Consider the following 24,568-nt stretch of genomic DNA (forward strand, 5'->3'; position numbering starts at 1 on the left):
AACTCCAAATTTATAATTATAGGCGATTAAAGTGTTGAGTTTGACTTGCAGAGCTTCTAGATGTGAGCGTAACTAGAGCATGTAAGTATAAATTTTTACTAGGATATTAAAGTATCTTACATTCAAGTATTATTAAACTAATACTTCAAATTATTGTATTTTAGATTCATTCTAAGAGAAGTATGTTGGAGCATCAAAGGTTGCAAGACTTGGTTTTCATCAAGTATAACCAAGCTTTGATCAAAAGATTTGAAATTCAGGATAAGAATGATCGTATGGTTTTGCGAGATTAATTATCCCACTGAATGGTTGGTTGAAGAGATGGGAGAGATAGGAGAAGATGGTGCACATGTAGAAGAAGACTTGGTTCATAAAAATGATGATTTAACTTGGTCTCGAGTTATCAATGCAAGTGGAATTAATGAGCCTCTAATATACACTAAGAGGACAAAGCAACTTAAAGTTGTAAGTACATCTAGGACAACAATAGCATAACTTGATTTCTAAGTGGAGGTGGAGGATCTTGTGTGAGGAGAATTTTTTATGGACTAACCTTCTTTCTTGCAGGTACGGTGATATTAGGAGAACTATGCTCTCCGATTCTTTGTCTCATGGTAGAAAAAAAGTCTCTTTATGGTGGAAAGATCTCTGCTCGGTTGGTGCGGGCGGGAATACTCCGTTGGATAATTGGTTTCCATCTTCCATTTCTTGTAAATTAGGAAATGGAGATGGTCTTGATTTTTGGCTTGATAGATGGGCGGGTCCTTCTCCACTTTGTGTTCGGTTTCCCTCTCTCTATCGGTTCGCGGAACCCTCATGTGCTTTGGTTAGTGACAATGGTTTTTGGATAGCGGGAGTTTGGGAATGGCGCATTAATTTCCAAGAAGGCTTTATTGGTAGTTCGGCGAGTGAGGATGTTCATGATTTGGTTTCTTATTTGATTGGGAAATCTCCCACCGTGGATGTATCGGATTCCTTTTTGTGGTGGAAGAATTCAAAGGGTTTCTCTGTTAAAGCGGTTTATGATTTGATTTTAGAAGGAAGCTTTCGGGGTCATCACTTGGAGCCCGAGGTTACTAACGCTTTAAACCGGATGTGGAAAACTAAGATCCCTAGCAAGATTTTGATTTTTGGATGAAGGCTCATTTTGAATAAAATCCCAACAAAGAAGGCTTTGGCGAGACGTCAAATTTTGTTGGATTCTTCTCTTTTGGTGTGTTCTTTTTGTGGGGAGGAGGAGGAGGATTCGAACCATCTTTTCGCTTCTTGTTCCGTTACCCTCCTTTGGTGGTCTAAGTTTTGCGATTGGCTTCGGGTGGATTTGGCTTCTTTTCCGGGTAATTTTTTCCATCGTTTTTTAGCTTTAGATCTTGTTTGTAAAGCCCGTTTTGTGATTGATACTAGTTGGCTTTTTGGTTTGGCTTTTTGTTGGGGTGTTTGGTGTTGTAGGAATGAGATTATATTTAATGGTGGTTCTTTACTATATTTTGATTCTCTTTGGATGATTAAATTTGTAGCTTGGGATTGGTTAAACTCTTTCTACAAGGTAGGGGATTCTCTTGTTTGGTCGGATTGGTGCGATAATCCGGCCGTTTGTATTGGGAGCCATTAGTTGAGTTTTCTTAGGTAGGAGCTTCTTTTTGGTTTCTTGTTGTAATCATGGGATAACACCCCTTGTGCTCTTTAATTCCATTTTGCTTATAAAAAAAAAAAGTGGTGGTAGAAGATGTTGAAGAAAATGAAGAATTGAAAAATAATGAAAATGAAGAATTGGATGAATATTTTGAAGAATACCTCCTTAAGGATGATCTACGATTCCTATGTTTGTTTGAATTTACATATAATAGTAATAAGTTTGAATTTTAAGATGTGATGTGATGTTTTGAATTTGATTAAGAATTTTCCTATAATGTTTTGAATCTTGATTAAGCATTATTATTTGACATTTGATTTTATAAATCTTTTGAGTGTTGTGCTATTTATTTAATTTTATATTAAGTATATGTTTTATAGATTACTCATATATTAAGTCTAAAATATTTTAGTCTAAAAAATTAACTCACTTTCTGAGTCGACCGCTCCCCTCTATTATATAGGAATAATAATTCTACAAGAAATTTCGTTCAATAATGCTATTTTGACATCAAAGTTCTGCTGTCAAAATAATGATATTTTGACATCAAAGTTATGCTGTCAAATTTGGTGTCATTCGCTTTCGGTGCATATTTTTTAAAGGTGAACGCTCTCGTATCCTTAAATTTAGTTGGGTATTAAAATTCTCAACCAATCAAATAGTATAATCCAATGTCAAATCACTTTTTATTTTATTTTATTTTAAAGTAAATCAAAATTTTAAAATAATTTACACTAAAATACTCATACCCGAGTTAAATTCATGGGTACAAAAAAATTTACCTTTTTTTTAATATGTTATTAAAGTTGTAGAATATAAAAAACAAGAGATATAGAATTTAACATTATACTGTGTTTGTATTTTGATGTTCAAATAACAAAGTTCCATGTTTAAGAGAGAGAGAAAAAAACAACTCATTTATATGACCATGTGATTACATCATCTAATTGACACGAGTTCCTTCATCGTTGAATCCATAAAATCCCACTACATCAATATGTGTATGGTTGCGCTTTTGGCAAAGTAAACTTACCTCTGCAATACATCCCAATGTGAAAAAGCTGAAGCTCCAAATTTAAGTGTTAAAGAAACACATGTCCATGGTAATGTAAACGTAGAAACAAACAGGCTTAATCCACATGAAAATCCTACTACAGATCAGTCCATCAAAATCCTACTACAGATCAACTATTCCTGCTTACTACGAGCAGCCCTTGCACGATGTCTTAGTTCAGCTCTTTTCCACTTAACAATCAAGTAACATAAGGAAAAGAGTGTATTGATCTGCAGAAAGAGATAAGATACATAAAGTCAATATTCAATATGAAAAGACCATTATAAAATTGTTGTGTCATAAGGGAAAATACTAACCAAGATTATCATAGCCAATGCAAGAAGAGGTCCAGACCAAAGAACTGACATAAATACTCCACTTGGATCAAAATAGTTTTGACTAGAGAAGCTTTTCCAGTGTCCCCCCAGAAAACTATTAAGTCTCTCAGCAAGATATACACCAGCCACTGCATCATAACAATTTTCAAGAAAGAAAATTTACATTATTGGTTCAACAGAGATAAAAGAACTTCAAAAATATGAAAGAGATAGCAGGATTAAGAGATGTAAACACAAAACATGTGAATGGAAAATGATCATATAGGTATCAGTCTGATACCAGTTTAGACTTCAGACACAAGAACGCACAATCAAAATGTATATATCTTCTCTAAACTAGGTATTCCAAATTACACTCCGAAATCCAAAACCATCTGTTCTTCCCTATTAATTACATCCTAGAGATGCAACCACTAAAAACATGTGCATGGAAAATGATTAAACATATCTCTGTCTGATACAAGTTTAGACTTGAGACACGAGAATGCAAAATGAAAATGTGTATATCTTTCCTCTGCACCCTAAAGTATTCAAATTTCAACTAAAAAAATATCCATACCCAATATTCTTCCCTATCATTTATATTCTATCAAGAAAAAATAAATAGTAAATAACCAATGTGTTTTGAGAACTTTAAGGAGATTTTAGTTCATAACCGTTTATTTTTCTTGTTTTATTGGCGATAAAAGCCGCGTGTCTTTTATTTATAACATATTAGAACAAAATTCCAATAAATATTTTAGTGTAATTGGATTGTAAATTTTGTGAGGATAGGTTCATCAATTTATAGATTTCACTTTTTATTTTAGTGTGCTTCCACGTTATTTTGCTCTTCCACAAATCTAATAATATGAGAAAATTTTGCATAGTTTGCTAACAACTGACATCAAAGCTGATTGAGAATTCTACAATTTTATTCTACAATTTTTTTGCAAGAAATTGTTAGAAACAATCCAAAGGAAAAGACATATTTGAGTGGGAGTGATGGCTGCAGACGAAGGAAAAGTGAAATTAGAAAAGTTCCATAGACTTTAGTTTTTGGAAGATGCAGATTGAAGATTATTTGTATCAGACAAAGCTACATCAACCTCTCAAGGAAAAGAAGCCAGATTCGATGAAGGAAGATGAGTGAAACCTTCTCGATAGGCAAGCACTTGATGTTATCCGATTGTCACTTTCTCGAAATGTTGCTTTTAACATTGCAAAGGAGAAGACAACTGTTGGTCCTATGAGGCTCTTTCTAGCATGTATGAAAAGCCTTCAGCATCAAATAAAGTTCATTTGCTAAGGAGATTGTTTACACTTCGGATGACAAAAGCTGCATCAATTACGCAACATATCAATGAACTCAATATAATCACAACCCAATTGAGTTCAGTTGGAATCGAATTTGACAATGAGGTGCGAGCATTGATAATTTTGTCTTCCCTACCAAATAGTTGGAGCGCTATTGTCACGACTGTGAGTAACTCGTCGGAAAGTACAAAGACGAAATTTGATGATGTTTGTGATTTGATTCTCAATGAAGAGATCCAACAGAGAGTTAGGGAATCATCATCCTTTTTAATATTACATATAGAGACAAGAGGAAGAAATTCAACCAGGGGATATGGATGTAGTAAATCAAAGGAAAGACGATCCAAATCCAGAAATCATTGTAATTTCCATAACTCATTATCGAGTGTTGGAATTATGGAAAGAAGGGGCATTACAAAAATCAGTGCAGACTCTCACCCAAGAATCAAAAGGTACAAGATGAAGCAAATGTTGCTTCCACCTTAAGAGGAGAAGACGCGTTGAAATGTTCTTTGGAGAATAAGGAAGGGTCTTGGGTATTAGACTACAGAGCATCATTCCATGCCACTTCCTAGAAAGAATTCTCTTAAAATTATGTCTCTGGAAACCTCGGTAAAGTTTACCTTGGTAATGAGCAATCATGTAGATTGAAGGTAAAGGGGCAGTGAAGATTAAGTTGAACGGATCTGAATGGGAATTGAAAAATGTAAGACATATTCCCGACCTGATCAAGAACTTAATCTCAGTAGGCCAATTGACTAGTGAAGGCTACACAACAGTCTTCCATGGTGATCATTGGAAGATTTCAAAAGGTGTAATTACAGTTGCTCGCGGTAAAAGGATGGTACTCTTTACAAGACAGCAGAACCATGTCATTTGATTGTAGTTGCGGCAAATGAAAGTCTCAATCTATGGCACCAGAAATTAGGCCATATGAGTGAAAAAGGGATGAAAGTCATGCACTCAAAAGGAAAACTATCAGGTCTTCGGTCAATAGAAACTGACATGTGTGAAGACTGTATACTTGGAAAGCAGAAGCGAGACAAGTGGGAGAACCCCAAAGAAGCAAAGACTCGAGTTTATTCACTCTGATGTTTGAGGTTCAACTACTGTCTCATCTATAGGTGGGAAAAAATACTTTGTGACTTTTATTAATGATCACTCCAGAAAGGTATGGGTATACTTTCTGAAATATAAGTCTTGAAGTATTTGAGCCTTTCAAAATGTGGAAAGCCATGGTAGAAAATGAGACAGGATTGAAGATTAAAAAGCTCAGAACTGACAATAGTGGTGAATATGAAGACATCAGATTTAAGAAATTATGCTATGAGCACGGAATCAGAATGGAGAGTATCGTGCCAGGTACGCCTTAACACAATGGTGTGGCTGAGTGTATGAATCGAACGTTGACTGAAAGAGTCAGAAGCTTGTGTGTGCAGTCACGCTTACCAAGGCACTTATGGGCATAGGCACTCAACACAGCAACTTACTTAATTAACCGAGGTCCACCAGTACCATTGAAGCATAAAATACCAGAAGAGGTATGTAGCAGAAAAGAGGTAAAACTCTCACATCTTAGAGTTTTCGAGTGTGTAGCATATGTGCACATAAGTGATCAAGGCAGGAATAAGCTTGATCCAAAATCAAAGAAGGGCACTCTCATCGGCTATGGTGAGGATGAGTTACCGCCTATGGGATGACGATAACAAAAAGATGATCCGTAATAGAGATGTGATCTTCAATGAAAGAGTTATGTACCAAAACAAACATAACACAACCACCAATGACCCAAAATTAAATGACCCAGTTTATGCAGAGGTGTCCCAGAAAGTCCAATAATTGAGGATTAAATGACCCAGTTTATGCAGAGGTGTCCCACAAAGTCCAATAATTGAGAATCCTCTGTTAGAGGAATCAATTGAACAAGGCAGTGAGCAACAGTCTGACGCATTAGAGACTCGTACTCCAACTCCTATATTGAGAAGGTCTTCTCAACCTCATGTGCCTAACAAGAGATACATAGACTACATGTTGTTGACTTGTGAAGGGGAGCCTGAAGACTATGCAAAAGCATGTCAGACCACAGATGTTAGTAAGTGGGAGCTCGCAATGAGAGACGAGATGAAGTCTTTGATCTTTAACCACACATGGGAACTATCTGAGTTGTTAGGAAACTACACAAAATTTCTCCATATTATCAGATTTGTGGAAGAGCAAAATAACGCAAAAGTAAACTAAAATAAAAAGTGAATTCTATAACTTGATTAACCTCTCTTCATAAAAAATTTACAACCCAATTACACTAAAATATTCATTAGAATTTCGTTCTGATGTGTTACAAATAAAAGACACACAAATTTTATAGCCAATAAAACAAGAAAGGTAAATGGTTATGAATTAAAATCTCTTTAAAGTTCTCAAAACACATTGATTATTTACTATTTATTTTTCTTGTTTCTCCTTCTTTCTCTCTTATTGACCAACAATCTCCCACTTCGAGACTGATTTCAATCTGTCTTCACACCTTGATCAAATAGCAACTTTAATGAATCTGTCATTTTAGCAGACCAACTGAAGTTGAACACAACTTCAGCTTGTGAACGGTCACCACCTTTGTTAACATGTCTAATGAGTTTTTGCTTCCTACAATCTTCCTCAATGTTAGCACCTCATCTTCAAGCAAGAAACTCATGAAGTGGTAACTTATCAATGTGTTTTGTCCTAGAGTGAAATGCTGAATTTTTTGCCAGATGTATTGCACTCTGACTGTTAATGTGCAAAGCACTCTTCTCCAGGATGTATCCTAGCTCTATTAACAATCCTTGAAGCCATATCAACTCCTTATTGGCTTCTGTTACTGCTACTTACTAATAGAAAAAGAGAAATGCAGAGAGAAAGAGAGAGTGAGAGAGTTTGTGGTAATCTTGATTGTGAAAACTCTAATAAGTTAGTTACAGATCATGCTATATATATGTGACTGCAATGACAGCTGTCACTGCCAGCTCACTATTACAATATACTTCTATTATTCTAATTCCACTTATGCCTATATATTGATATTATAATATATAGGCATAAGTGTTATTAGAATAATAGAAGTATATTGTAATAGTGAGCTGGCAGTGACAGCTGTCACTGCAGTCACATATATATATAGCATGATCTGTAACTAACTCATTAGAGTTTTCACAATCAAGATTACAACAAAATCTCTCACTCTTTCTCTCTGCATTTCTCTTTTTCTATTATGGTATCATGAGCTTCTGATCCTTACGATCATGGCTTCCGCTACGAGTTCCGCAAGAACGGCGAATGATGAAGACTCATCATCGCAACCACCAGCTTCGTCTTCTATGAAGAACGCGTTCAAGACGTTCGCTCAGCAAATCAGCATCAAGCTTGATAACAACAACTTCCTCTCATGGAAGCAACAAGTGGAAGGCATCATACGCATTCACAAGTTGCATCGTCATCTTGTGAATCCTGAAATTCCTCCACGTTTTCTCACGACAGAAGATCGTGAATCGGATTCAGAAAATTCGGCATATCAACTCTGACATCAAGAAGATTCGCTTCTGTTCACGTGGCTCTTGACGACGCTCTCAGATGTGGTTCTTCCACGAGTAGTCAAATGCGTTCACGCACACGAGGTTTGGACTGTTATTGATCAATTTCAAGTCACACAAGTCTACGCCAAGTCGCGACAACTTCGCTATGAACTTCGCAGCATGGAGAAGGGAGATCGCACGATTGCACAGTATCTAGGTCGAATTCAACAGATCTGTGATATTCTGGAATCAATTGGAGATCCGGTTTCTCATCGCGATCAGCTTGAAACGATTGTTGAAGGTCTTCCACCGGAATATCAAGCCCTAGCGTCAATCATCCAGTATCGCGATGAACCTTGTGCAATTGTTGTTGCGGAAACGATGCTTCTCTCGCATGAAGCTCGTCTTGAGCGTACTCCTCGCAACGCGTCTCAGGATTCTCTCTCTGTGAATCTTACTCAAGGTACCTCTTCTTCTAATGTTAATTCTACTGTTTCTATTGCGTCTGATCGTGGTGGCCATTTCTCTCAGTCCAGAGGAGGTGGTCGCAATGGTGGACGCAATCGTGTCCAATGTCAGATCTGTGCCAAGACTGGTCATGATGCGAAAGTGTGCTACTATAGACTTGCTGTTCAACCTGCTTCTGGGAATCAATGGCGTGCACTGCTCCTTGGTATCAAGGTGCCCCTGGTCAACAACAACGGGCTGTTAGTCAGTGGTATCCTCCTCAATTCGTTCAGTGGCGTGCTCCAGCTGCTGCTGTCAGGCCAGATAAACAAGCTCAAGCATATGTTACTGGTTCTAATGCAGGTGCAACTCCATCTGGTGCTTCTCCATGACATCCTGACTCAGGTGCTACTCATCATGTCACACACTCTGCAGAGAGCTTTCTTGAGAGCATTCCCTTGTCTGGAACAGATCAAGTGATCCTTGGAAATGGCCAAGGTTTGCCTATCACATCTATTGGCACTACTTCATTTCACTCACCTCACAAACCACACATTACACTCACACTGAAGAACTTATTACATGTTCCTAATATCACTAAAAATCTTATCTCTGTCAGTCAATTTGCAAGGGATAATAGGGTGTTTTTTGAGTTCCATCCTGATGTGTGCCTTGTTAAATCCCAGGCTACTTCTGAGGTGCTTCTCCAAGGAGCTCTAGGCAAAGATGGACTTTACTCATTTGGCTCTCTACAGGCTCTTTCTTTACCTTCTCATAGGAATAAAACACCTGTTGTGCACACACTCACTAGCAATGATTCTGGTGCAAGTACTTTGAATTCTCATGCAAATAAGTCTGCCACTAGCTTAGGTCCTTCATTGTATGAGCAATGGCATAGAAGACTTGGACATCCTCATCATGAGGTTCTCAAGTCTGTCTTACTCAAATGTAACATTCCTATTCCTAAGCAATCTACTTTGAATTTTTGTGTTGCTTGTTGTTTGGGTAAAGCACATAGATTGCCTTCTACTGCATCCAATACTTCATATAGTGCACCATTTGATCTTATATTTGCTGATGTGGGGGGTCCTGTTCCAATGTTCTCTACTTCTGGATTCAAATATATGCTGACACTTGTTGATGCACACACAAAGTTCACCTGGATTTTTCTGCTTAAATTAAAGTCTGATGTTACTGCTGTGTTCACTAATTTTCTAGCTTATGTGCAAACTCAGTTCAAATGCATAGTCAAAATTGTGCAAACTGATGGAGGAGGTGAGTTTCAACCACTCACTCCTCTACTGACCAAACAGGGCACTATTCACAAGCTCACCTGTCCCCACACCCATCATCAAAATGGTTCTGTAGAGAGAAAGCACATGCATGTTGTTGAAACTGGCCTCACCTTGCTAGCACATGCCTCCCTACCTCTAAAGTTTTGGGATCATGCCTTCTTGGCTGCCACCTTACTTATCAATAGGATGCCCACTACTGTGTTAGGTATGGATTCACCCTTCAAGGTCTTATACAAATCTGAACCTGATTACAAGCTTCTCAAAATATTTGGGTGTGCTTGTTACCCACACCTTAGGCCCTACAACCCAACCAAATTCTCTTATCACACTAAAGAGTGTTTATTCCTGGGCTATTCCACACAACACAAGGGATACAAATGCCTTGCAGCTGATGGAAGACTTTTCATCTCAAAAGATGTCTTGTTTAATGAAACAAGGTATCCTTACCTTGAGCTTTTTCTAGTTAAGCCTTCAGCTTCTATTCCTTCACCCAACTGCCAAGTGTCAGTTCCCTTTAGTTTCCCAAATTCATCCATCTATCCTACACCTGTCAGTGCTTCCTCTTCCACTTCAGCTGCTGCCTCTTCTTCTCATTCCTCCCTGGCAGCCTCTGTACCTGAACAACTTCCCTCTACCTCACTTCAATCTCCAGTCAGGTCTACTCAGTCTGATGCTCCTTCCATGGCATCTCCTTCTTCTCCAAATTCTACTTCTACATCATCCCCATCCTCTGCTCATAGTTCACCTTCGATTCCTACTCTTCCTGTTAATACTCATCCCATGGTAACTAGGGCCAAGGATGGTATTGTGCAACCTAGGCTTCATCCTACGCTTCTTCTCACTGAACTGGAACCTTCATCTTACAAAACTGCCCTAAAAGATCCTCACTGGCTGGCAGCCATGCAAGATGAACATAATGCCTTGCTCAAGAATCAGACCTGGACCCTTACTAGGTTGCCTCCAAATAGAAGAGCAATTGGGTGCAAATGGGTCTTTAGGATTAAGCAAAATCCTGATGGCTCACTTCAAAAGTACAAGGCCAGATTAGTAGCCAAAGGTTTTCACCAAGTTCATGGTTTTGATTTTCAAGAGACTTTTTCTCCTGTGGTCAAGCCTGTCACAGTGAGGACTGTTCTTACATTGGTTGTCACTAGGAAATGGCAACTCACTCAATTGGATGTCAACAATGCCTTCTTAAATGGCATCCTCACAGAGGAAGTTTATATGCAGCAGCCCCCTGGCTTTCAGAATTCTGATCCTACCCTTGTATGCAAACTTCATAAAGCTATCTATGGTTTAAAACAGGCCCCTAGGGCCTAGTTTGAGAGGCTTACTACTGCACTGCACAGCTTTGGGTTTGTCACCATTAGGTGTGATCCATCCCTGTTCACCTTAAAGGCTCCTACTTATTCCATCTACATGCTAGTCTATGTAGATGATATAATAGTCACAGGGGATTCTCCTTCTCACATTCAGCAGCTAGTCAATCAACTTAATGCTCAATTTTCCCTCAAACAATTAGGTGACTTGAATTATTTTCTAGGCATTGAGGTTGCTCATCTTTCTGGTGGATCACTCTTCCTCTCTCAGTCTAAATACATCAAAGATCTTCTTTCCAAAACTAATATGAGTGAGGCAAAGAGCTTACCTACTCCTATGGTTTCAAACCTCAAACTGACCAAACTAGGTACTGATTATTTACCTGATCCTACTTACTATAGGTCTGTAGCAGAGTTATTATTCCCGGCCGCTTCGGCCGCTATCCCGGCGCTCCGTAGCGGAGCAACACCCTGCCGGGCGCTATGAAGGGTGCGGAGGCGGAGATGAGAAAGCGGCCGCTTCAGCCGCTATACCGGGCCGCGAGTCGTGGAAAATTCCCGGGCGGAGCGGCTCCGGTTCTTTTTTACATTTTTTTTACATTTTTTTTTACATTTTTCTGGGAAAAATTAACAAAACACCCTTGTGCAAGAGAGAGGTTGAAGAAGTGAAATCTGATTCGCAGAGAGAGTGAGAGTGAGAGAGAGGTTGAAGAAGAAGTGAATTAGGGTTTCCCAAGATATGATTCATAGACAGAGAATGAGAGAGAGACGCAAAGGGAGAGAGAGAGGTTGAAGAAGAAGTGAATTAGGGTTGAAGTGAGATCTGCGCCGCCGTGGAATTAGAGATAATTAGGTTAACATACTGTATATGTTTTTGACGGGTAGTGGTAGTGGTAGTGTACTAACTAAGTATCAATCTTAATTAAGCATTATTCTTTGTTTCACATTATATTTTATAAATATTTTATGAGTGGTTTATAGATTATTATATAATTATTAGTATACAAAAATTTATCCCGCTATCCGGGATGCCGCTATTCCCACTATTCCCATTCCCGGAGGTCGGCCGCTCCGCTCCGCTATCCGGGATTAACAACTCTGGTCTGTAGTAAGGGCTCTCCAATATGCCACTATCACTAGACCTGAAATCAGCTTTGCAGTTAATAAAGCATGTCAGTTTTTGTCTCAACCTATGCAAAGTCATTGGGTGGCTGTCAAGAGGATTTTGAGGTACCTCAGGGGTACCCTTCATCATGGCCTCCACTTCATGCCAGCTGCTTCTCATCATCCTATCTCCATCACTGCCTTTTCTGATGCTGACTAGGGGTCAGACCCTGATGACAGGAAGTCTACCTCAGGTTCCTGAATATTTTTGGGGCCTAATCTAGTTTCCTGGTGGTCTAAGAAGCAGACCTTAGTAGCCAGGTCCAGCACAGAGGCTGAGTACAGAAGTCTAGCTAGTACTGCCTCTGAGGTCCTTTGGATTCAATCCCTATTAGCAGAGTTACATGTTCCTACTGCCACTCCTATACTCTATTGTGACAATCTCAGCACTGTCTACTTGGCTCACAATCCTGTGCTTCATGCCAAGACTAAACACATGGAACTTGACATCTTCTTCCTTAGAGAAAAAGTCTTAAATAAGACATTTTCTGTGAAGCATATCTCTGCTGAGTTTCAAAGTGCAGTTATACTTACTAAACCTTTGTCTGCTCAAAGGTTCTTAGTTCTAAGGGATTATCTCAAAGTTCTTGACAAAGCATCTCTCTCACAAAAGCTCCTCAAGAATGGCAGCACCATTTGAAGGGGAAATATTAGAGTATAATATCAATATATAGGCATAAGTGGAATTAGAATAATAGAAGTATATTGTAATAGTGAGCTGGCAGTGACAATTGTCACTGCAGTCACATATATATAGCATGATCTGTAACTAACTCATTAGAGTTTTCATAATCAAGATTACAACAAACTCTCTCACTCTCTCTTTCTCCCTGCATTCTCTTTTTCTATTACATACTAAGCTTCTGTAGTGGACAAAACAACAATCTTCTGTATCCGCGACATCCAACTGACGGCTATAGTAACAACAACAAAAATGTAATCGGCGGTACTTCTTCGGTGATCAACTTCACCTCTGAAGTCTGCATCTACGTAGTCTTGTACTTTTAACTCTCCTTTTCCAAAGTAGAGACACTTCTCTATGGTTCCTCGTAGATACCTAAAAATCCACTTTGACTGCTTCCCAATGAGCTTTACCTGGATTTGATATAAACTTGCTTACAACTCTCACTGCATGGCCAATGTCTGGCCTAGTACAGACTGAGCGTTCATCAAACTTCCTATAGCTGAAGCATATGGAATCTTAGCCATGAATTATCTCTCTTCCTCCATCTCCGTCTGAGGGGACTGGTCCTTGGAAAGGCGAAAATGACTGGCCAACGGTGTGCTAACCGGCTTGAACTTCCCATGTTGAATCTTTGCAAAGCACGGTTGATGTACTCTACGTGAGATAACTGCAAAATTCCTCTTTGCTTATCTCTCGTGATTTGCATTCCAAGAATCTTCTTTGCTGCACCCAATCCTTCATGTCTAATTCTTTTGATAATTGCACCTTCATGTTTCTAATTTCATCCATATCTAAACCTATTACTAATATATCATTGACATAAAGTAGCAAAATGATATAACTGGACAAATATCTCTTGAAGAAAAAACAGTAGTCGGCATTGCATTTCTGGAAACCTTCCTTGTGCATGAAGCTTTCAAACATCCTATACCTTTGGAGCTTGTTTCAGACCATACAAGCTCTTCGTTAATCTGCACACCATATTTTGTTTCCCTTCCTCTGAGAAACCTTCAAGTTGGTGCATGTAGATCTCCTCATCTAAGTCTCCATGAAAAAACGTAGTCTTGACTTTCAATTGCTCCACAGCACTTAGGACAATCCTAATAATTTTGAGCTTCACAACTGAAGCAAAAATTCCAGTGAAGTCAATTCCTTCTTTTTGCTGAAAATGAAATCCTTGACAACTAGTTGGACCTTGTATTTCTTGGAGCCATCATGGTCCTCCTTCAACCGATACACCCAACATTTGTTGTGAAGTGCCTTCTTTCCCTTAGGTAACTCAAGATAGTTCTCATGTCTGATTAGAGATCAAAGACTTCATCTTGTCTTTCATTGCGAGGTCCCATTTACTAGCATTTGTGGTCTAACATGTTTCTGCATAGTCTTGAGTCTCCCCTATCATTTATATCCTATCATCTCTCCTCTAACAAGCTATCGAACTAACTAAATATTTTGTATCTTCATTGCCTGATCAGAGACTAAGACTGTATCATGACAAATCTCATTCTAAAAGAAATATTGATATAAATAAATTGAAGGATTTTGTAAACATCTAAATGCTAAATGCTTCACTATGCAAAAAGATGTAGTTTCAATAAGTTTGCATGGCCAGATCTTCACTCTTTTGATAATTTGGGTTATGCTTGCAAACAGGAGTGAAGTGTGGTACATAAAAATAATGGAGCAATTCAATTCAGCTTTTATAGTTTAATAAGAAAAGTACCATTCAATAAATTAAAAAAATTCAATTCAGCTTTTATAGTTTAATAAGAAAAGTACCATTCAATATATAAAAAAAGGAATGTTACATACACGTCAAAAAGAACAGGCACATCTGAAAGTTGGGATTCTTCCTAGAGATGATAGTTACAAGCAGCAATACAACATAAAATGTTAACAATCCCAGTAGCCAGGGCTCCTGAAACCAAAAAAATAAGGCAATATTAGAAAGATGCAGGGTTCAAATAACCAGCAAGTTTAGAAAACATGAAAAGTAAAAGATCCATAAAGCCTCTTTATCTTGTCTATAAGTGATATCCATATAAAGAAAACAAACATAAAATCTCTTTCATTGATCATTTGCCATTGAACTGACAAGAAAAATGTCAATCACATTTTGATGACCTATGATATGATAGCATGGTAGAATAGGTTTCTTCGATAGCAACATTATTAAGGTTAAAAATCCTTAAAACAATTGAGCATTCCAATGGCAAGAAAGCCTTAGTGATTAGGTTTCTTCTGTAGCAACATTATTAAGGTTAAAATCATTAAAACAATTGAGCATTCTTATGGCAAGAAAGCCTTAGTGATGACACCCAATTGGTAACCAAAAAATAATGCATCCAAACACCTCTTTGAATTTTTTAGTGAAAAATCTCAAAATTCCATCTACATATGTCCATTCCACAAGTCAAATTATATTATCCGCAACAGAAAACTTTTTCCTCCTATCGGCATATCATAAAACAATATCCAAGAAATGGTATCCTGGTTATCGAATCGAAATTTAAATCATGAATCGGGAGACCTTTTCTCCAAATCGAAAAATCAAATCTTATAATGAATTGTATGGTACATTGCTTATCAAATGATATTTTTAAGTAAAAAAACAAACAGAATAACAAAATTATAAGTTCATGTATCATTCGCGAACCTTAAAATAATTCAAGATTCAAGTCGTATCAAATGACAAAAGAAAACTGGTTGGTTATACAAAGTTGACAAAAGAAGTGGTGACTACAGTATGTTTTGGTAGTGAATAGTGATTCATTATTCAAGAAAGATTTACATCATAAAAGATAAACACCTGACATTCGTATCAATTGAGTTCCATTTAGTATCGAATTCTGATACAACTCATGGATAGTATCCAGCTATAGCAGTTTCTACACTTCAAGCTTGATTCATTTAATTTCTCACACGCTAAAATAAAGTAAGTAATAAATAATTGAAAACACCTATTCAATTCAATTCAATAATAATTAACGAAGCACTAAAAAATTAGGGAAATTAGAGGAAAAGGAGTACCTTCCAATCGATGGCATGAAAGAAACCTAAGAAGTTATCGTAAGCAGGACGAAGGTTGGTACGAAGTTCAGAAGAGATCTTCTGAACAAGATCTGACATAAGATCAACGTGTTCATTCATAGCAGATTTCAGCTCCTCGATCGACACTGCCGTAAACAAAATGAACAAGATTGAAGAAAACAAAGAAAACGCACAATTGTAAATTCAAAAGAATAAGGAACTTACTGGCGGCGAGGGCGTGTGGATCTGCGGTTACCGGAAAATGAGTACTTCAGTTCACTCTGTTTGCATTCTCCGGGGAACTCGAGACCTATAATCACAGGGGTGGTTGCTTTTTCTCAATTTAGATTTAGATTTCAAAATTTTTTTGTTTCTTCAACTAGTACTACTATATCATGCACTGTGTAGTCTTAAGTCTAGGGGTAAATTGGGAATTTCGATGCATAATCAGAATGCAGATGAAGTTGCTTAACAGTAGCACGCGCTAATGCCGAAAAAGAAGAAGGAAGGAATGCAAACATCTAATGGACCGAGCCCATTTGTTTTCCTCATTAAATGGTAGCTCTGCTATCCGCACCTTACATTTTTCTACCTTCAACTCTATCCAAAATGTTTTTAAAAATTGAACTGAAAGTTCAATAGTTAATACATCAACAGGGGTGTCCGGGTGTCCTCTTTGAGCCCTCAAATCATTAAGAGGACACACATTGTTGAAGTACGCAAATGCGCGATATCAAAATTGAAATATTATGAGATGTTTTTGTTAATAATATTTATACGAGTTTTAAATTATTATAGACCACACATAACTGTCGGTTTAATCACAACTCTACATAAGTGTCGACAAAATCTCAATCGTTCAAAATTAACCCTATCAAACTTTTAAGTGGTGTGGAAAATATCCAATATACCCAATTTTTTTTAAAAATCGGTAAAAAAAAATTGTATGATCTACCGAACTTTGTACTCCCGAGAGAATATTTTAAAATATGTGATTAATAAAAAAAAATGAGAACGGAAATTTTATATTACAAAATTACGTGGGGTGTCATGTATAACTTTTGGGTATCAGTTAACATCCTCCATGTTACATGCTAACTTATACCATAAGTTCTTTGAACAAGTAAAAACTATTTATGTAAAGCCTTTCTCGATTACAAATACTCTTAGAAACTTAGATGAAGATACAGTACAGCATAACGCAGAACAATAATAAGTTAGTGGAACAAATATCCCATTAACTTTCAATGATAATCACAAAGTGCTAAATTGTTAAATAACTTCACGTGGTTCTAGAGAAAGGGAAACAATGACAATCTATTAACTATTGAAGAAGAAACTAAATTAAATTTGCCGGCTAATCTATACATAGTAATTGGTGAAAAGTAATGTTATTACTCTCATGTTTCTTTCACATATCTCCAACCAATACCAACAAAACAAATTCTGCAGATTTGCCACTGTTTTTCATCTATAAATACTCATAATGTAGAAACTTAGAATATAGAAACCAAGTTGAGAACAAGATGAAGAAGGTTTTTCTTTATGCTTGTTTACTACTCAACTTGAGTTTTTTGGTTATTTTTCCATATAGCAAAGCTACTCAAGCTGATAAACTTGATGAGTTGATTCTCTCCAGAAGCTCACATAATCCTCCTAAGACTTTCACTTGGGAAGCTGAAGATGCATTGCAAACACAGTCTTCTTCTTCTGCTTATGATGTGCCTCCTCAAGAGGGGAAAAGACTAGCTGATAAGATTGTCACATTGCCTGGTCAACCCTATGGAGTGAACTTTGATCAATACTCAGGCTATGTCACAGTTGATCATGAGGCTGGAAGAGAACTTTTCTACTATTTTGTGGAGTCTCCATATAAATCTTCAACTAAACCTTTAATATTGTGGCTCAATGGAGGTAAAAATAGTCTCACAAACTGTTTTATGCCGATAACTTTTGTCCTTTGATACTGAAAAGATAATGTTTAATACATGCAGGACCTGGTTGTTCCTCACTTGGTTATGGAGCCTTTGAGGAGCTTGGACCCTTCAGAATCAACTCTGATGGCAAAACTCTATACCGTAACCCTTATGCTTGGAATGAAGGTGAGACAATCATCAATATAAGTATTATTTTTATATATGATGCTTTCATGAGACATGAATATTTTAATAACTTCAATCGTTGTGAAATATGCAGTTGCAAATATACTTTTCTTGGAATCTCCGGCCGGAGTAGGTTTTTCCTACTCAAACACTACTTCTGACTATGACAATTCAGGAGATAAGACAACTGCAAAGGATGCTTATGTCTTCCTTATCAACTGGCTGGAGAGGTTTCCACAGTACAAAACCCGAGATTTTTACATAACTGGAGAGAGTTATGCTGGTCATTATGTTCCTCAACTTGCATCTACTATTCTTCAAAACAATAAACTCTATAATCAAATCATTATTAACCTCAAAGGCATTTCTGTAAGTTTTTCAAATTGCAAACACACTAGTGATGCAATATAACTTGCAACAATCATATATGTCTAACTTTCTTATATTGTATTTAAACATTTTCAGATTGGGAATGCTTGGATTGATGATGCTACAAGTTTAAAAGGGATATTTGATTACCTTTGGACTCATGCTTTGATTTCAGATCAAACTCATGAGTTGATTGACAAGTACTGTGACTTCACTTCTAATGGTTCAGCAATATGTACCAATGCAGCAATAAGAGCTTCCAATGAGACCGGAAACATAGATTTCTATAACATCTATGCTCCACAATGTCACAATTCTTCTCTCAAAAATGGCTCAACTGGTTATGTAAGTAATAAATTTGACCCTTGTTCTGATCACTATGGTATTGCCTATTTCAATAGGCCAGAGGTCCAAAAGGCTCTTCATGCAAAACCTACAAATTGGAGCCATTGCAGGTAAATTATCCATGCAAAATAGTACTGTTTGTCTTGACATGTCTAATCTATAACTGTGTTTTCTATGCTAATCAAGAATGTGTGCTTTTTTATGACAACTCGTAGTCGTGTTATTCGGACCTGGAAAGACAGTCCAGTTACAATCCTTCCCACCATCAAGTACCTCATCGACAGTGGCATTAAATTATGGATATACAGGCAAGCTTAAACTGTTAACAATGCTATGAAAATTTGAATACACAAGCACAATAATATAACATATAGACTCTTGTGAATTGTGAGAGGTTGCAATTTAGTTTTATCAAATTTCCAAGTCCTAAATATTGATGATATGCTCTCCTGCAGTGGTGATACTGATTCAGTGGTTCCAGTTACATCTTCAAGATATTCAATCAACTCTCTCAAGCTTCCTATCAACTCCGCTTGGCGTCCATGGTATTCTGGAAAAGAGGTACTGATTTAGTGGCTTTTCTTGTAGAGCAAGTAATTGAATACTTTTGAAACTGTGACCAAAATTGTGATAATAACAGATTGGAGGATATGTGGTGGGATACAAAGGATTGACATTTGTTACAGTAAGAGGAGCTGGACATCTTGTTCCAAGCTGGCAACCTGAGCGAGCTTTGACTTTGATCTCATCGTTCGTCTATGGAATCCTGCCTCCTGTTTCACCATCAAATTAATGGACTCCAAGCACGGTCCATGTTTGAAATCTACTTTATTGAAAAGCACTTTGTACCAAATCTACTTGTTAGATTGTAATAGAAAAATATAGTTTATATTTGATTTTAATGTGATGACAATATTATGTAGGTTGTCTCTTGCTGTGAGAGTGTTTCATGTTTTTCTTTTTTATGTCACATTTGTTGAACCAAAATAATTGAAATATAATGACATCTGGGAGTAATTTGTAGGTTATTGTACTATGTGACAGGACGCATAATATCACATAGCGTCATCAAGTGGTATATTAATTATAAGCGAGGGCACTCGTTAAAGAATGTTTTTTCTTTTAAATCTCTTAAAGAATATCTAACTTACCATTTTAATTTTTTAATCGAGGACACTCGTTAGCATTTTTTTAAAAAATTAATAAAAATATATTATTTAAACATGTGAATAATTCATAAATGTATCAAGTATTTATTATTAAAATGCATCAAGTATTGAGATTTATCTTTTAACCAAATAGAATTTTGTTTCAAGACTTCTTTTCTTGAAGCTTAAAGAATACCAACTCTATCTCTCTCTAGTCTTCTCTGTGCTTCTTTCCCTTCCCTTTTCTGTCTCCCTGTCCAAGGTTTCTTTATGTGTCCACTTCGGTGTGTCTCTCTTTGATAGGTGTGAGTTTGGTGCGGTCATTTCCATCTTTTAGCGATCGGAGGTTTTTTTATCTCATGTTCTTCTCTTCGATTTTCTTCTGAGTTGCCTCTTCCGTATTGCAGCGGTCTTCTTGAGGTTTTCTCTAAGCAGACTCCACCCTCTAGCCTTCTGTACATCCGCGATGGATCCATCCTGCAAAATAAACAACATAGTGGAATAAAAAAGACTCAACCTGTAGCGACACAGTCCCTTGGATTTTCCGTAACTCATGGCTGATTCTATAGGAATGGGACGAACATACCTCAATCTCCAGCATGGAAATCTCAAAAGCACTTATTTGGCTCCAGATCCAGAGGCTACCTATCAATGGTAAAACTAATCAAATGGGCAAGAAAATTGGAGAAATTATGGGGGAAGTGCTTGAAACGAGTATCTACGAAATGCAAGACAAAACCAAAATTTTCAAAACCATAATCAATTTGAAAATTAGCACGCAATTAATATCGGGAATGTACATAGAAAGTAGAAATAATGGAGTCAATTGGATAAACTTTCCCTATGAGGCTATCCAGGTTATGTTTATTTAGTGGTCTTATGGGACACAGTGAAGAATATTGCACTAAGGAACTAAAACCTAATCATGGTATTAGTGAAGTTAATCATTTGGGACCTTGGATGAGAGCTATACAACAAGCAGAAAACAAGTCCCTTAAGTTGAAAAAAATTCAACACCAACCCAATGCATAAACCTAGCATCAGTCAACACGACTCTATCCCCAAGGAGATGATCATACAACTTCAGAAAGTGAACAAGCAATATGCAAAAGAGAAAGAAGCAAGCAGGCCAGATAACACAACAATGCACAGCAAAAAATAAAACGAATTATAGCTATTGAAGAAGAGTGCTCATATGCCATAACACATAACATAGCCAACCTCGTGGATAAGGCTACTAACGAGGAATAAAAATCCTCTCTTGGAATGTAAGGGGGTTGGGAAATTCCTAAACTATTAGATATCTCACTCATACGATAAGTTCTCTTCTGCTTAACATTGTTTTCTTATCATAAACGGGAAAAAAAGCATTAAGGATCTGGGTTTTAAAAAACAGTCTGTGACCGTGAATGCGGCCGCGACAAAACGGTTTTGGCAGATGTCGATACCGTTATTACCGTTTTCTATATTAAAGAACAAATTGTCATTAATTCACACCGAGACAATCGCAATACACCTGTACCGACCGGAATCGCGAAAACCTTTACGCGACCGCGACCGTTTTTTTAAACCTTGGTAAGGATAATTGGATATAATTCTGAAAGTGATTATTAATGTTGGTACCTTAACCAACATGCATAGTATTGGTTGTAATAGTAATGGTAAGGGTAAATGGAGGGACGTTGTTAAAACAAAATTTGGTTCTGCATTCAATCTTTGAGTTTTGATGATAACAATACATATATTTGTATGAAACAATTTGTACTCTAATAGTTTCTTAAATGTGCATATTCACTATTTTGGTTTATTAGGATTGTTGTCAAGATAATCATCAAAATCAGTGTCATCACACATCAGAAGAACTATTCATCTCAACTCTGAAGAGACGTCAGCAGTTCTAAAGAATGTTGAACAACTCATCAGAAAAGGATCTACAAATGTTCTGAAGCAAAGGGAATATTCAGATACAAGAATTTAGTTCATAAATGCTTGTTGCTTCCAGTTCATAAATCAGAATATGTCGTTCAGATAGGCTGTTGCTCTTGACTTTGAAGACCTATTTATGTTTCTAAAGGATTCTCTCTCTTGGAACATATGTGTTACTTGATCTCCTCACTGCACGCGCTACTTCAGATAAGAAGTATATCAGAACTAAAGGATGGTCATAAACTTACAAAAGAAACAACATCGTACAAAAGTACATCACCTTTTTCCACTTTTGTAGGACATATTGTACGATTCTGATGTTTGTGTGCTCACTGTTCCCCAAGACTTTTTGGAGTCATTGCATCTAGGAAAATGTCGTCTTGTCCCCTTTCAACGGTAATATAATCATGGGACTATATATATGAGACACACTCTTTTGAAGAAGTTGTCGAACTACAACGCTACTCAAGCAATATTTTCAAACTCAACAAATAAACTTCAAAGAGAAAAAGAGTAAAGAGAGAGAAAGAAAGTTCTAAGAGAAACTGTACTAAACACTCCATTGTGAGAAATCTAGTTTCTAAGAATCTGTAAGAACATAAGAGTTGTTGCTCATAAATTATGCTAACATTTGTGTTAAATTGTTGATGTTTCAATCTGCTTTTTAGAAGCAATATCTTGTAAACATTTCATAATTTGTAAATTTGTTGAGATTTGTTTTCCTCAAGTGATTAAGTTGTTAGTATGTATACTTGAAAGGGCTAAGGAGTCTTTCTAGACTCTTAGAGGTTGTTTGTAATCTTTCAAGATTAGTGGATTAAGTCCCTTTCTAAGGCGAAATCACTTTGACGGATGGACAGGATTAACCTTGTCTAAGGTGAACCTGGATAACTGAAAGTGTTCTTTTTATCTTTCTTCTTCCTCTTTAACTTTTGAAAACCTCTTTTTTAAAAGAATCAAAGTTTCTAGAAAACACAATTCAAACCCCCCATTTTTTACGTTTTTCTCAACCTTCAGATGTCTTTTGTAACACCCTACTAAACCTCGCGGAAAATATAACATAAATCAAAGTAATATCTCATGCATATTCATTTAAGAGTGTCACACATAATTCAAAAACCACAAACACCTGTCATGCTCATTAACGCTTATATAATAATCATGTTTGCCACAACCTCAACATATGCACTTTTGCAGCGGAATCACATGTATTCAGACAAAACACATTATTGTCTCATATTAACTTCACTTTATTAAAAATCTTAGGCATAAAAGTCAACCATCACATTACCTTATTATAATTAATAAAATAGAATAAAGAATACAAGTATCCTTCAGAAAAACATAAATGAAAATGTTCCTCAGTGTTACATGAACAGAGCACGACTCAAAATCCAAAATGCAAAAAATAAAGAAAGTAGCTTCTCCAGCTCCAAGCGCATTAGTACCAACTCTAATCTTCGGTACCTGAGTGATGCGTTATAAAACATCATTCCAACATAAGGGTGAAAATTTACATCATTATAGAAATTATACAATAACATATAACGAATAACATACATACATGATATGAATTCACTACACTTCATATAATTCGCATATATAACATCACTCTATTATAATATTATTTTCACGAATATAATCAAAATTAACATTTTCACAAAATGCATTCTTTCCACACTATTCATATAATTCTATATTTTTACATAAACACAATGTGATCCAATGCAAGACAATGCAATACTTATGCATGTGGTATCAATCACCTATTACTTTATTCGGTTTTTACATTTAAACTGGGTTCGTCCCCTAGACCAATAACACAACAAAAGTTCATTCCCTAAGCTTTCAAACCCCACTCTAGGTTTGGGACAAGTCACTAACTTCCACGAAACTAACGAACATCGCCTCTTGACCAAATGATGCATATGCAATTACAACAATCATATGCAATTAAGATTGTTCCCTAATCTTAACATTCATGCATATCCATTATAATTCATCACACTTGAATTATCATACAATTGCACATACAACCACATAATCATGAATTATTCACATACACTTCATATTCATAGTATTCCTGCACCAAAATATTATCACAATACACAACTAGTGGTCCACAAGTATCATTGCAATCCAACATTTTTATAAGTTCAAAACATCTCAATAGAATAATTTTATTAATTTATTCCATCCCCCTAACTCGTAAAAGTTATAAAAACATATAATTATTACTTGACAGAATTTTCAAGGAACTCTAAACAACTCTACAACCACCCCTACAACTCTAAGATAATTCTAAAGTATTAAAAAATGCTCTACTGACAACTTTTGTTTATAAAAAGGACTTTTATGAACTCAAATAAATGACGGTATGACTCAAGTAATAATAAAACAACTCTAAAGAGGAAATACCTTCAATTTTAATTCTACGGCTCATCAGATTTAACTCTAAACAACTCGAAAGAAACCCTGACAACTCTAACAAGTCAGAGTTACTCAAACAAATAAAAATATGACTCTAAATAACTCAAACACAATTCTAAACATCTCAATTACCTTAAATTCAACTTTAAATATATCAAATTATTTAGATAAATAATAATATTAATTTATTATTATTAATTAAAAGTGATATAATCTACTGGTACACTTACGTAATTAAGGGTGGACAAAAGAACATCGTCCGATGTAATCCGTCCGATCTGAACCGAATTTGGGGCAACAGGTCGGGTTAGTTCGGGTTAAGGGTTGGAATGGGACATCAATTTGGACAACATCGGAAGATTTCGGTCGGGATCGGTTGGGGATATTTGGCCCGTCGGAATTGGAATCCGACCGATCATACACATATGAAAGATGGATT

General features: G+C 36.6%; 2 protein-coding genes across 2 annotated transcripts; one reads left to right on the forward strand and one right to left on the reverse strand.

Moving 5' to 3' along the window:
- Positions 1-2,465: 2,465 nt before the first annotated feature.
- Positions 2,466-16,219, reverse strand: LOC131661732 (uncharacterized). The gene is made up of 5 exons (XM_058931340.1): positions 16,035-16,219; positions 15,810-15,955; positions 14,592-14,697; positions 3,005-3,153; positions 2,466-2,917 (listed from the first exon to the last, which is right to left on the reverse strand). Coding segments are annotated over exons 1-5 (498 nt in total). The 5' UTR covers positions 16,036-16,219; the 3' UTR covers positions 2,466-2,821.
- Positions 16,220-17,335: 1,116 nt separating this feature from the next.
- LOC131661730 (serine carboxypeptidase 1-like) lies at positions 17,336-19,418 on the forward strand. Its single transcript, XM_058931339.1, has 7 exons — positions 17,336-17,723; positions 17,804-17,911; positions 18,006-18,280; positions 18,377-18,735; positions 18,841-18,933; positions 19,081-19,186; positions 19,266-19,418. Exons 1-7 carry the CDS (start codon positions 17,336-17,338, stop codon positions 19,416-19,418), a joined length of 1,482 nt encoding a protein of 493 aa, XP_058787322.1.
- The last annotated feature ends 5,150 nt before the right edge of the window (positions 19,419-24,568 follow it).

Source organism: Vicia villosa, linkage group LG3 (assembly GCF_029867415.1).
Source record: "Vicia villosa cultivar HV-30 ecotype Madison, WI linkage group LG3, Vvil1.0, whole genome shotgun sequence".
NCBI lineage: Eukaryota > Viridiplantae > Streptophyta > Magnoliopsida > Fabales > Fabaceae > Vicia > Vicia villosa.